General features: G+C 47.2%; 1 protein-coding gene across 3 annotated transcripts in view; it reads right to left on the bottom strand.

Moving 5' to 3' along the window:
* Positions 1-918, bottom strand: part of LOC114603529 (retroviral integration site protein Fli-1 homolog) — a 32,374-nt gene extending 31,456 nt beyond the window's left edge. For all 3 annotated transcript variants that reach the window (XM_028742596.2, XM_028742597.2, XM_028742595.2), the window contains exon 1: positions 760-918. In XM_028742596.2, the coding sequence (XP_028598429.2) occupies positions 760-777 (18 nt within the window). In that variant the 5' untranslated portion in view covers positions 778-918. The remainder of the gene's footprint in view (positions 1-759) is intronic.
* Between the last annotated feature and the right edge of the window lie 11,724 nt (positions 919-12,642).

The following is a 12,642-nucleotide window of genomic DNA, read 5'->3' on the forward strand; positions in this document are numbered from 1 at the left end:
GAACACACCCATGGTGGACAAAAGCACATCTTAAGGCTACAGGGTTGCGAATTGAAGTGGATGCTTAGAGAATTCGCAAAGCCCTAAAAGCATCCATGGACCCGCGTGAATATGCGGTTGAAAGGAAAATTAAAAAATTAAAAGATCACAGAGAAAGGTAAAGTCAGGAAAGGCAAACCAGTGTACAAGCTGATAACCCCGAAATGCAAAAGGAAAAATGAACTGACCTTTAATGAAGAGGAGTACCTCCAGTTTTTTGGGGGGGGAGGCTGAAGCACCCCAAAACTTGGACTCCATCCCTGAAATTCTTGGGGTTTGGCAGGCCAGTACAGGCACCCCTGTAGGAATATCCTCTTCCTGCTGTCACCATGATGATATGGCGGAGAGGAGTCTCTCCACGCATGACAGTTTTTTGTGGGGGGTCCCCCATTTCACCCCCATCTTCTATCTCTCGGCCGGTCAGGCCAGGCAGTGGAAGGGAACTCTCCCATTCAGAGCTCAAGGCGTCTCTTGTGGTGGTTTGGTTTGGGTTTTTTAAAAGCTCAGAGACATCAACCGCCGCGAAAGGGAAGGAAGAGGAAATTTTTTTGTACCAGAAGGAAAGAGCGGAGGGGGCCCCTGTTTCTGGAGCCGGGTGTGTATGAGAAAGAGAGAGAGAGAGGAACTGAACCAGAGACCAGCTTGGTGCAAGCCTGAGACAGAGAAGGGGGCCAGGGAGCCAGCTGCTGACGAAGATGGAGGAACATCTCCAGAACTTACCTTGATGGTGCAATCCATGGCACGCCTGCCTGTACCTGCTGCTTCCCGCCTAGAGTTCCATGGGCGCTTGGCTCAGTTGCATTGGCAGGGGCTGAGCTTGCACAGGGGGCCGGATGAACAGGGCTCGGGTGTGTGTGTGTGTGTGTGTGTGTGCATGTGTGTGTGTGTGTGTCTAATTTTGGGAAGTGAAGTCACACAAGCCGCTAGGGCTGGTTTCCTATTGGTGTGACCAAGCTTGCAAGCTCTGAAACTTTTTTTTTTTTTAATAGCATCAATTGGTTTGCGAGCCTTCTCTCTCTCTCTCTCTCTCTCTCTCTCTCTCTCTCTCTCTCTGTTCAACTTCAAATTGCAAAGCGGGACAAGAAGTCGGGAGAACGGAGGCAGAAAGAAATGGGAGGCACGCGCACAACAGAGATCGTTGGCGGGGAAACATAGCATGCGAAGAGGAAAAGAAGACCTCTTTCTACAACAGGACTGCCGGATTTTCAGAAAGGCCGTTTAGATGATTATTTGTTTATTGCAAGAAGGACCAAGAGGGGAGCTCCCAACGAAAACCAGGAAGACGGTTTCTTCTCTAAAAGCAGAGATGCACAAACTCATGTTCGAACTTAGCTTCTTGGATTGGAACATAGGAGACTGTTTTATATGGAGTCAGACGATTGAGCCATCTAGCACTGCACTGACTGGCAGCAGCTCTCCAAGGTCTCTGCCAGAAGTCTCCCCCTGCCCTACGTGGAGGTGCTGGGGATTGAACGTGGGACCTTCTGCATGCAAAGCAGATGTTCTGTCCCTGAGCCACAGTCCAAAGAAGCCTGGTGCACACACCTGGAGCACTAACATCCCACCGCCGTAGAATCAGCAAGAGAACGGGCCAAATTTTGATAGGAACATAGCCTGACTCTGAGTCAGACGCTTGGTCCATCTAGCTCAGTGCTGCCTACACTGGCTGGCAGCGGCTCTCCAGGGTTTCAGGTAGGGGATATTCCCAACCCTATGTGGAGATGCTGCCGATTGTACCTGGGACCTGCTGGCGGCAGAGAATATGCTGTGCCACTGAGCTACGGCCTTTTCAAAGGTGCTGTATGTATTCCGAAGCACCCTAGTTTCTAGCCAGCCTAAAGGATACACTATCAGTACAAGCCTAACTAAAGCACATTACAAGCTACCGTATTTTTCGCTCTACAAGACACACCTAGTTTTTGGAGGAGGAAAACAAGAAGAAGAAAAAAATTCTGAATCTCAGAAGCCAGAACAGCAAGAGGGATCGCTGCGCAGTGAAAGCAGCAATCCCTCTTGCTGTTCTGGCTTCTGTGATAGCTGCGCAGCCTGCAGTCGCTCCACAAGACGCACACACATTTCCCCTTACTTTTTCGGAGGGAAAAAGTGAGTCTTATAGAGCAAAAAATATGGTACTTCAAAGGCTAGGGCAGGTATAGAGAGCCATCCAGGTGTTGCTGCATTCCGATGCCCGTATTCCCCATCCAGCATAGGTAATGGTCAGGGCTGATGGGAGTTGTAGTGCAGCAATAGTGGAGGGTCACATGTTCCCCGGCCCTGACCTAGGGCCTGGGTAGAAAATAAGCAACCACGCCCATTCCTCTGTAGTTCCAGACCTCAGTGTGAGCTAACAAATGTCTGCATGCTCTCCACCATTTCTCTGGTGAAAATAAGGATGTCCCATTCCATAATTATAATTTTACTATTTATACCCCACACATCTTACTGGGTTGCCCCAGCCACTCTGGGCAGCTTCCAACATATATAAAAACATAATAAAACATTCAACATTAAAAAAAAACCCTTTCCTATACAGGTTTGCCTTCAGACAGCTCAGGGGTCAGGTAACTCCATACCCTCCAACATTTCTCCATTGAAAATAGTGGCATCCTAAGGAAAAGTGGGACATTCCAGAATCAAATCAGAAACTGGGACGGCTTCTCTAAATCAGGGACGTCCCTGGAAAGTAGGGACACTTGGAGGGTCTGATATATGTTTGCACGTATTTTACAATGTATATCCTCTCTCACTAGCTTAATTTGGCTCTTGACGTGAACCCAGCTCCAGGCCATAGAACGTAGGTCTGATATTATTCTGAGCCGTCTCTCCCTAAGTTAGAACAGAAAGTAGACAAGATGTTTATTGAGTATCTATCCTGATTTTCTTTCATGAAGCTTATGCAGAGGTTTGACAGTGCCTGGTCCTGACTGCGGGGAAGTTCCATGATGACGTGCACCTCCCTTGAACCTTGTCCATAGAATCATAGAATCATAGAATCATAGAGTTGGAAGAGACCACAAGGGCCATCGAGTCCAACCCCCTGCCAAGCAGGAAACACCATCAGAGCACTCCTGACATATGGTTGTCAAGCCTCTGCTTAAAGACCTCCAAAGAAGGAGACTCCACCACACTCCTTGGCAGCAAATTCCACTGTCGAACAGCTCTTACTGTCAGGAAGTTCTTCCTAATGTTTAGGTGGAATCTTCTTTCTTGTAGTTTGGATCCATTGCTCCGTGTCCGCTTCTCTGGAGCAGCAGAAAACAACCTTTCTCCCTCCTCTATGTGACATCCTTTTATATATTTGAACATGGCTATCATATCACCCCTTAACCTCCTCTTCTCCAGGCTAAACATGCCCAGCTCCCTTAGCCGTTCCTCATAAGGCATCATTTCCAGGCCTTTGACCATTTTGGTTGCCCTCCTCTGGACACGTTCCAGTTTGTCAGTGTCCTTCTTGAACTGTGGTGCCCAGAACTGGACACAGTACTCCAGGTGAGGTCTGACCAGAGCAGAATACAGTGGCACTATTACTTCCCTTGATCTAGATGCTATACTCCTATTGATGAGGCCCAGAATTGCATTGGCTTTTTTAGCTGCCGCGTCACACTGTTGGCTCATGTCAAGTTTGTGGTCAACCAAGACTCCTAGATCCTTTTCACATGTACTGCTCTCAAGCCAGGTGTCACCCATCTTGTATTTGTGCCTCTCATTTTTTTTGCCCAAGTGCAATACTTTACATTTCTCCCTGTTAAAATTCATCTTGTTTGTTTTGGCCCAGTTTTCTAATCTGTCAAGGTCGTTTTGAAGTGTGATCCTGTCCTCTGGGGTGTTAGCCACCCCTCCCAGTTTGGTGTCATCTGCAAATTTGATCAGGATGCCCTTGAGTCCATCATCCAAGTCGTTGATAAAGATGTTGAATAAGACCGGGCCCAAGACAGAACCCTGTGGCACCCCACTAGTCACTCTTCTCCAGGATGAAGAGGAACCATTGATGAGCACCCTTTGGGTTCGGTCAGTCAGCCAGTTACAAATCCACTGAGTGGTAGCATAGTCAAGACCGCATTTTACCAGCTTCTTTACAAGAATATCATGGGGCACCTTGTCAAATGCCTTGCTGAAATCAAGGTAGACTACATCCACTGCGTTCCCTTCATCTACCAGGCTTGTAATTCTGTCAAAAAACGAGATCAGGTTAGTCTGACATGACTTATTTTTCAGAAATCCATGCTGACTATTGGTGATCACAGCATTCCTTTCTAGGTGCTCACAGACTGTTTGCTTAATGATCTGCTCCAGAATCTTCCCTGGTATTGATGTCAGACTGACTGGGCGGTAATTATTTGGGTCCTCTCTTTTCCCCTTTTTGAAAATAGGGACAACATTTGCCCTCCTCCAGTCTGCCGGGACTTCGCCTGTTCTCCAGGAATTCTCAAAGATGACTGCCAGTGGTTCTGAAATCACATCTGCCAGTTCTTTTAATACTCTTGGATGCAGTTCATCTGGCCCTGGAGACTTGAATACATCTAGACTAGCCAAGTATTCTTGTACTATCTCCTTAGTTATTCTGGGCTGTGTTTCCTCTGCTGAATCATTTGCTCCAAATTCTTCAGGTTGGGCATTGTTTTCTTTATCGGAGAAGACTGAGGCAAAGAAGGCATTGAGGAGTTCAGCCCTTTCTGTGTCCCCTGTTTGCATTTCACCATCTTCTCCTCTGAGTGACCCCACGGTTTCTTTGTTCTTCCTTTTGCTACGAACATACCCATAAAAGCCTTTTTTGTTGCTTTTAACCTCTCTAGCAAGCCTGAGTTCATTTTGTGCTTTAGCTTTTCTGACTTTGTGTCTACACGTGCTGGCTATTTGTTTGAATTCCTCTTTGGTGGTTTCCCCCCTTTTCCATTTTTTGTACACATCCTTTTTTAATCTTAACTCAGTTAAAAGTTCTTTAGATAGCCACCCTGGCTTCTTTAGGCACCTTCCATGTTTCCGTCTCATTGGTATTGCCTGAAGTTGTGCTTTTACTATCTCCCTCTTAACAAACTCCCAGCCATCTTGAACTCCCTTTCCTTTTAGTATTACTGTCCATGGGATCTCACCCAGCACTTCCCTAAGCTTTATGAAGTCGGCTTTCTTAAAGTCGAGAAATTGAGTCCTAGTATGCTTGGCTGCTCCTTTCCGCTGTATAGTAAACTTCAGAAGAGCATGATCACTCGCGCCTAATGATCCTTCCACTTCTACCCCACTAACCAGGTCATCAACATTGGTTAGGACCAGATCTAAAATGGCTGTTCCTCTTGTTGCTTCTCCCACTTTCTGGACAATGAAGTTGTCTGCAAGGGCAGTGAGGAATCTGTTTGACCTTATGCTCTTGGCTGAGTTTGACATCCAACAAATATCCGGGTAATTGAAGTCCCCCATTACTACTATCTCCCTTCCTTTTGCATGCTTGGCCATCTGTTCCAGGAAGGCATCATCTATGTCCTCCGTTTGGCTTGGGGATCTATAGTAAACGCCCACAATGAGGTCACTGTTATTCTTCTCTCCCTTAATTTTGACCCAAATGCTCTCACTTTGGCTTTGAGGTTCTAAATCTTGGATCTCTTCACAGGTATACACATCCCTGACATATAACGCCACTCCTCCTCCTTTCTTGTCTGGTCTGTTTCTTTGAAATAGATTGTATCCCTCCATTATTACATTCCAATCGTGGGATTTATCCCACCAGGTTTCAGTGATTCCTATTATGTCATATTTAGTTTGCTGTACCAGGAGCTCAAGCTCATCTTGTTTATTTCCCATGCTTTGCGCATTAGTGTACAGACATTGAAGTCCATTAATCATTCCCCCGTGTCTCTTATTTAAGGATTTTCTCCTCCCACCACTAGGTCTGCATGCTCTTTGCTCCATTCGGTCTATGACATTTGGATGATCATCTTCATCAATTGATAGACTCCTACCTTCAGGAGCACTGTCTCCCTCCCCCACATTAGTCAGTTTAAAGCCCTCCTGATGAGGTTTCTGAGATTTTTTGCAAAAACATTCCTCCCAACCGTTGTGAGGTGCAGCCCATCGCTTGCCAGAAGTCCATCTTCAAGAAACTGCATTCCGTGATCTAAGAATCCAAACCGTTCCTGTTTGCACCATTTGCGAAGCCAGTTGTTCACTTCCACTATTTTTCCCTCTCTCCCTGGGCCACGTCGTTCAACTGGGAGGACAGATGAGATGACAATTTGTGCATTTAATTGCTTCAATTTCCTGCCCAGAGCCTCGTAATCTCTTTTGATCTTCTGGAGGCTATTGCTTGCAGTGTCATTGGTTCCCACATGAACCAAGAGGAAGGGGTATTTGTCAGTGGGTTTTATGATTCCTTGCAGTCGTTCAGTTACATCTTGGATCTTAGCCCCGGGGAGACAGCACACTTCCCGAGACATCTTGTCAGGCCCACAGATCACTGCTTCTGTTCCCCTCAGTAGGGAATCCCCTATCACCACTACACGCCTCCTCTTAGGTCTGGTCGGGGTTCTTCTGTGAGCTGTCGGTTCCAAGGTCGCCTGGACATTCCCAGAGGACTGCCTTTGCTCCTCGTCTTCATATACCTGATCGACTGTAATGAGGGAGAGATCCTCAAATGGAGTCTGCTCTTCGTCTTCCATGCTAGGGGAAAGGACCTCAAAGCGATTGCGTATTTCTAAACAATCAGAGCGAACCCTGGGCCTCCTACTTCTTTGAGTCACGTTTCTCCATATATCTGGCTCCTGTGTTGGTGAACTAGCCACCTTCTCAGGGGAGTCCCCTGTCTCTTCCTTGGTGGAGACGGTGTGCTCTGTTGCTTCCAAGAAGAGTTCCAGCTCTCTAATTCTTTGGAGCATAGCTACACGTTCCTCCAGTTGCTGGACTTTGTCTTTTAAGAGGGCAATCAACATGCAATTGCTGCAGGTAAAGCTGCCTGCAACCTTTGGCAAAATGGCAAACATTGCGCAGGAACCACAGGCGACTGCAGCTGTTCCCTCACCCTCCATCTTGGGAACGTGTCGTTGGGGGTGGCTACAGTGGTCCTACAGTGGTCCAGCAAAGGCTGGAAGACGATACCAATTTTACTGTGTCTGGCAGAAGGTGGAAAGCAAAAAATAGTAGTCTAAATTCCACCACCACCCACCCCAGAAGAGTTGGTTTCAGAATTTAAGATATTAGGCTGCCAACTCATCCACACTTCCCTTTGTGCCACACTTTCTAGGCACAGGTTTAGGCTTGAAAGGTCTGTTTCTGAGTAGTTGTGTTTGTTTTAGTCCTGGCGTTTTCCCATATTTTACTGCTGAATCGGAGCAATGGCAACCCACAGAAAACTCAGTGGCTGTTTCCTCTGAATCAGGGGTAAAACATGTGGTTTTCCAGGCAAAGCATTGGGATAAAAAACACTGCTTGGACCGGGACAGGGACCTGGGAAACCTAGAAATACGGAGCAAAGTTAAGTGTGGATAAGCCCTGCGGTTGGAGAGTTGGAATGTGCAATGTGTCCTTTTCTCTCTCAAAGTACTTGGGTGTCCACAAGATTCTGAATCGCAGCCACAAGTACACTTGGAATTTGAAAAGCAGTGATATGAACAGACTCTGAAAGTCCGTTCTAGCTCAATTGTTTGACCCGCATGCATCTCATCGGGGGCAATTTTCGGAAATGTCGCAGTGTTGATCTGAATGATCTGACAGGCTAGCTTTATCCTACTGAGCAGAGACGGTTTTGAAAAAGATAGTCGTTAAACTCTGGCGATCGCCATGTCTGCTGTAGGGCGCCCCTAATGCAATGACACCAGTTGATCACATCAATTTATTATTTGGACCCCACTCTTCTGCTCATAGAGCAGCTTCACAACATTAAAATGGCGGGGGGGGGGAACCCACCTGGAAGCAAATACTTCGCATTGTTTTAAACATGCGACGGTCCCAAATCCACCTCTCCTTTCTGTTTGTTCTATGATGCAGATCTGTGACATCATTTCGCTCAAAGGCTCCTGCCAACTTTCTAGCAGTAGCCAATGAAGTGGAGCAAAGGAAGGGTAAAACTAAAGTTAATGATGTCATGCCAACTGCTGTGGTCCTGGGAGATATGGGGAGATGTGGACCGCTTCCAGACAGCTTGCTTAACGAGCAATCAGCCTGATTTGTTTGCAGAGAGATTGAACTACATTGGTTATCTAATGTGCACTCACCCTGATTTCCCCCTCACAGAGCTACAATTCCCAGCATCCTTTAAAAAAACTACAGTTCCCAGGATTCCTTGGGGGAAGTCATGTGCTTTAATAAATGTGCTTTAAATATATGTCTCTGCCCATCTCATTTAACCTGTCACTTTCCTTTCCCAACCCTAGAAAAAAAGCCCTCACGCATGTTCACTTCATCAAATCTGGGCCCCTGCTTTACGGAGAAGCATTTTTTCTTTCTCTCCCCACCCTGCTGCTAAAGAATGCTGAGAGCTACAACCGGTCCTCTGGCAAAGCTGCAGTTTGTGCTTGCCACCCCAACAAAGTGCTTTACTTGTACAGTGGTACCTCGGGTTAAGAACTTAATTCGTTCTGGAGGTCCGTGCTTAACCTGAAACTGTCCTTAACCTGAAGCACCACTTTAGCTAATGGGGCCTCCTGCTGCCGCCGCGCCGCCGCTGCACGATTTCTGTTCTCATCCTGAAGCAAAGTTCTTAACCCAAGGTAATATTTCCGGGTTAGTGGAGTCTGTAACCTGAAGCCTATGTAACCCGAGGTACCACTGTATGGGAAAGTTGAACTGGAAAGCATAGCATCTCTTTCACTGGCTTGTTTATGTGTCTGGGCGCTGTGGCTCTCTCTGCAAAAGGAGCGGCACGGAGCCACACTTTGGTGCACCATAACACCAGTTAGTGATGCTGGATGAAAGGTTCCTGTGCCGGAGGCCCTGCTCTCCAAGACTGCCCAGCAGCAGTCGCAGCAGCAGCCTTACTATTCAGAGTCCTTCACCCGCCCCTCCTCGTCCCCTGAGCTGTGTTGCACCTGGTTTGTGCTTTGTGGGGAGGCGTGGGGCCCTGTGGTTTCCGGTCGATGTTGTGCACTCCTTGCCTCAGTGCTGGGGCCGTTGCATAACCTCACACTGCAGTTTCAGGCTGAGGCACCCACCCCTCCCTTGAGATTCCCTGGCAGGGGAAGGGGTTGAGAGTGGAGGGGTTGCAGGGGCAGGCCCTCTCTCTCTCTCTCTGACTCCCCCTTCCCCATTTTATTGGGGTGCCATAGTTCCTGCTAGGATCATGGGAAATAATAATCATAATAAATCATAATAAATTTTATTTATATCCCGCCCTCCCCAGCCGAAGCCGGGCTCACGAGTGGCTAACATCAAATGTATAACACATTTGCCAAAAATTACTGTGGAGAGGTGGAAAGGAGGGCCCCATCTAGCCACTGAGAGGGGTTGAAAGCAGGGGAGGGCATCTCAGGCCTGGGTTGGTGGGGGAAGAATCCAGCCCCTCTTTGGGGGTTTTCTCTAGGCCACACCCTCTCTTCTTAGGTCATGCGCCTTGTCGTCCTGTTCTGTGCTTCCTTTGGATGCATGTGCCTGCCATCCTGCCCTTGTGCGGATTGACCATGGATACTTGCAGGTGTAGAAACCTCTGCTTTGTGTGTGGCTGGAATTGCTCTGCACCTACTTTGGCCCCTGGCTACACCCACCCAGCCAACGGCATGCGGCCCCCAGAAGGTTCCATACAAGGCAACATGGCCCTCAGACTGAAAAGGTTTGCCCTATGCTTGGATTAAAGATTTGGATCCAGGGCTATTAAGGAACAAGGATTCCACAGCGAGGGCTTTTTTAATTCTTTTTGCAGAGCTGGGTTCCAGTTAGGGTAGAGGGCAATCCTCTTCTGTCTTTCCCAATCTCAAGCCTTTACACAATCTGTGGGTTTGTGGTTTCGGGCTGTTCAAGGGGGCTGCTCTATCTCTATGGGTTGTGCAACTGGCCTGACCATCGTTGCTCTCTTGCCTTCCACAGAAAAAGCGGGGAGATGAGGTGTGGTGTAATCTCTCTCTCTCTCTCTCTCTCTCTCTCTCTCTCTCTGTGTGTGTGTGTGTGTGTACACAAAGATGCACTCACAGTCTGTTTCCAACACAGGAGAGCCGCTTGTGCAGAACGAGAGCAACTAAGCCTTAGAATCTGAATGCTCTCTTGCTACCTCTTTTGCATCTCCAGCCAGCCACTTCCTTTTCGAGGAAGATTGCTTGTTAATGGCTCCAGGTGGGTGGGGTGCTTGTTATCTCAATGGGAGCTAATGACTGAGAGATATCTGGCACTCTCTCTTCTGAGCTGCCAGGACTTTGAGAAGTGCTTCCCCAACCCTGATACCCAGTAGAACTCATGATGTGGCGCTCTCCTGCCTGACCAGCTCATGGGGATGAAAAAACACAAGACTATGTAACTTTAAGAACTGGCAGCTGTGTTTGCTTTTTTCCTCTTCCCTCCTCACTCCCTTTTCCTTTTGTGTGCTGCAGTTGCAAGCCTGAGGGCAGAGACCATCTGGTTTCAATTGACTGCAACTTTCAGGCCTAGAGGACTGAAATTGTGGTCAGAGGCCCACCTGCCATGTTCTCCTGCCCTCTGAAGTGGGGCAAGTAGCAATGGCAGGGGAAGGGGCCTTCTCCACAGTGGCAGCATCCCCATGTGGAAAGCTCCCCCCCCAACTCTGACGTCATTTTAGTCCCCAGCATATACATTTTAAGAACCCAGAGTTGGGCAGTACCATTGGGGGAACAACCCCAAAGTCACAAGCTACTGAGTTCTCCAGAACGCTTCATCAGGCGAGTTGTTACACAAAGCCTCTTGCCCAATGAACGAAGCTTCTGGAGAACTTGAAAGCTCGCCAAGTTTCTGAGACATTTTGGTTCTTATTGCTGAACTCTGGATTTTGCAAACTCTTATGAACCAAGGTATTTCTCCAGCCTCTTGAACACACCCCGCCCGCCACTCAGATTGTATAGTTTTTTCTGTTTACTTTTACCTGAAGGATCGTCTCGCTACTTATATATTCAGTTGATCACTGAGCTCTTGAAGTAGAAGGCTTCTGGCAAATTGTCCCTTCATTCCACACAATGTCAGAATCAGGCCTTTAGTGCTGTGGCACCAGCTCCTTGAATATTAGACAGGAGCCACCTCTGTTATATTTTTGTTGCCTGCTGGGAACTTTCCCAGTCTGCATCTTTTATTTCAATTATTTTTTAAAATTATCTTTTATTGTTTCATCATTTGCTCTTTGCCGCCCTGGGCTCCTTTGGCAGAACAGGCAGGATCTAAATTTAACAATAAGTAAATATTTTAAAGGAGGAATAAAAGCAGCACAACAGGGCACGTTATTATATGTACATTGTTAAACGTACACTCTATTCTCTTGCTTGCTTTCCAAATGGTTTTAATATTGTATTTTCATATTGTTGTAACCCCCCTGTGGGATGGGGAGGGAGGCTGTGTGTTTGTATGTGTCCTGAGGGTATGAACATGTCAAAATGTGTGGGGACACCGGTTAGCCACCCCTACTATAGAGTAAAGCAATCCCAATTCACAAACCAATTTAACACGCCTATTTTCCACCTTAGAAATAAAATGTGTGTGTTTGACTTGGCTCCAGTCTTTTACCCACTTACCTGGGAGCAAGTCCCACTAACCTCTGTGAGATCTGTTTCTGAGCCCAGCCTCTCGTTTTGTGTTCCTTTTTGTGAGGCAGGGCAGCACGAGTGATTTTTATCAGCTGCCATGAAAGGAACCATGAAATCGTCTGTCCTCCCTTCACTCCACCCCATAGCCTCCTGGGGTCACAAAGATTTTCCATCACGACCGGTCAAGCAATGGCTGCTGATTCCCTTACACTGTAAGGGATCAATACAGAGTTGTTAAACTATAGCAATAAACGCATTTCACACAGATTGTGAACTCCCCCCCCAAAAAATAAAAAGTAAGATGCTTCTTTGTTGAAATTTCCACTCAGAGCATGTGTAGATTGCAACATGTGAATACAGTGGTACCTTGGGTTAAGTACTTAATTCGTTCTGGAGGTCTGTTCTTAACCTGAAACTGTTCTTAACCTGAAGCACCACTTTAGCTAATGGGGCCTCCTGCTGCTGCCATGCCGCCGGAGCACGATTTCTGTTCTTATCCTGAAGCAAAGTTCTTAACCTGAAGCACTATTTCTGGGTTAGCAGAGTCTGTAACCTGAAATGTATGTAACCCGAGGTACCACTGTATATCTGAGGATTTGCAAAGACTGTTTTAAACGACAGCTTTTATGCTCAGCGCCAGCCCTATCATTGCTATTTCATTGTGCAAACCTAAATGATCAATATGTGATAGAATCTCTCCCACGAAATAGTGGCACTCTGGTGGTGGTGACCTTAGATGGCCTGGTTAGAGCCTGGGAAAAGTTGTTCCTTAACGGCACAATCCTAGGCGTTCAGGAACAAGTCCTCCTTAGCTTATTTCCAGGTAAATTGGTAGAGGAGCTCAGCCTCATAGTTCTCAGCCCAGGACAGGCCTCAGAGGAAGCTGCGGTGTCTCATTTCGAGATTTATTAGGGCTACTTATACAGCCTGACAAGGAGATTCTGCT

Source organism: Podarcis muralis, chromosome 7 (assembly GCF_964188315.1).
Source record: "Podarcis muralis chromosome 7, rPodMur119.hap1.1, whole genome shotgun sequence".
Taxonomy (NCBI): Eukaryota; Metazoa; Chordata; class Lepidosauria; order Squamata; family Lacertidae; genus Podarcis; species Podarcis muralis.